Genomic DNA, 1,268 nt, shown 5'->3' with positions numbered 1-1,268 from the left:
GCCGTCCACGGGCTGCGAGATGTTCCCCAGCTCCATCACGGCAGCTCTGGAGGACACCTAGACACAGTCTGTGTCGTTGGGGCAAAAGGCGACCCAGCCAGCCCCAAGAAGGAAGTGTGAGGAGAAAAAATCAGGCACCTGCCAGCTCCTGCCCGGAAGGAAAGAGCTACGGGAGAGTGACAGGGAGGAATGGGGAGTCCTGGGAGCAGCAGGGTGGGGAGACAGGCAGGAGGTGCCCACGAAGGACCAGAGGGGCTGTTGGGGATGAGGTGGAGACAAAGCACTTTGTGCCAGAACAGTGCTATGTGATTGCACCCCGCTATCTGTGCAACACGAACAAGGCCACAAAGCTGTTTGCCAACCGTGTGCCAGAACAGTGCTATGTGATTGCACCCCACTATCTGTGCAACACGAACAAGGCCACGAAGCTGTTTGCCAACCATACATTTGCCTACATGTTGCTGGTGAGCCTAGTGAAGGAGGAAGCACAAGTGTCAGCAGCCACAGTGGCCAACTCCCCCACCAGCTATGTGAGCAGCACTTGCCCTGGGGACACTGAGCAGCTGCAGTGTCCTGTCATCACCCATGCCAACCTGCAGCTACAGCAGAGCAGAGCTGTGCCAGCAATACATTCCCTAGGAGGCAAAGGAGGGAGGGCTAGCACTAGCAACCAGGGTTGTGCACAGGGAGTGCCTGCAAGGCTGCTGTTCAGGCCCTGGCACTGGGACACGCTGCTCTTGGTGGTCCCAAGCTGGGTCTTGCCTAAGCACACCTTGTCATACGCAAGCACAGAGGGCTGCAAGCGAGACAAGGACCATGAAAACTTGCAAGCAGCTCTGGGTTTGCTCTGCACTGTTTGTTGGGGCCTGGGATGAAGACACCCGGAGAGAGGACAGGACAGGACTCTGCAAGGTGTCACTACCACCAAAGCCTGTGCTAAGGCCCACCTGAGACTGCACCACAGTAGTAATGGGACATGGGCAGGACACAGCTGGCAGTCCTCAGGGCCCCCACTCCATTCCCCTCCCTAAACCCCACCTAACCCCAGCAGTCACCAGCAGAGGAACTCCAGCTCAGGCTCAACCAAGACACTGCCACTCTGAGCAGCCCCCCAGCCCATCACCAGCCCCCCCATCCCACCACCAGCTTCCCCACTGCAGGGCACCCACCTATGGGCAGGTCGTTGGGCTGCACCAGCCGCAGGAAGCCATGCACCATCCCCACCAGGCCCGGCGCGCTGCTGCCCGGAGCCTCGGGGCCAGGGCCGT

At 59.8% G+C, this 1,268-nt stretch overlaps 1 protein-coding gene across 1 annotated transcript in view; it reads right to left on the bottom strand.

The window, feature by feature from the left end:
• LOC104390942 (prominin-1-A-like) overlaps nucleotides 1-1,268 on the bottom strand; it is a 13,131-nt gene that overhangs the window by 10,586 nt on the left and 1,277 nt on the right. The window contains 1 exon segment of the mRNA XM_010000152.1: nucleotides 1,170-1,251. Within this exon segment, the coding sequence (XP_009998454.1) occupies nucleotides 1,170-1,251 (82 nt within the window).

Source organism: Chaetura pelagica, unplaced genomic scaffold, assembly GCF_000747805.2.
Source record: "Chaetura pelagica isolate M959 unplaced genomic scaffold, ChaPel_1.0 scaffold436, whole genome shotgun sequence".
Classification (NCBI taxonomy): domain Eukaryota; kingdom Metazoa; phylum Chordata; class Aves; order Apodiformes; family Apodidae; genus Chaetura; species Chaetura pelagica.
The sequence above is the reverse complement of the archived record's forward strand: the minus strand, read 5'-3'. Positions and strand labels throughout refer to the sequence as shown.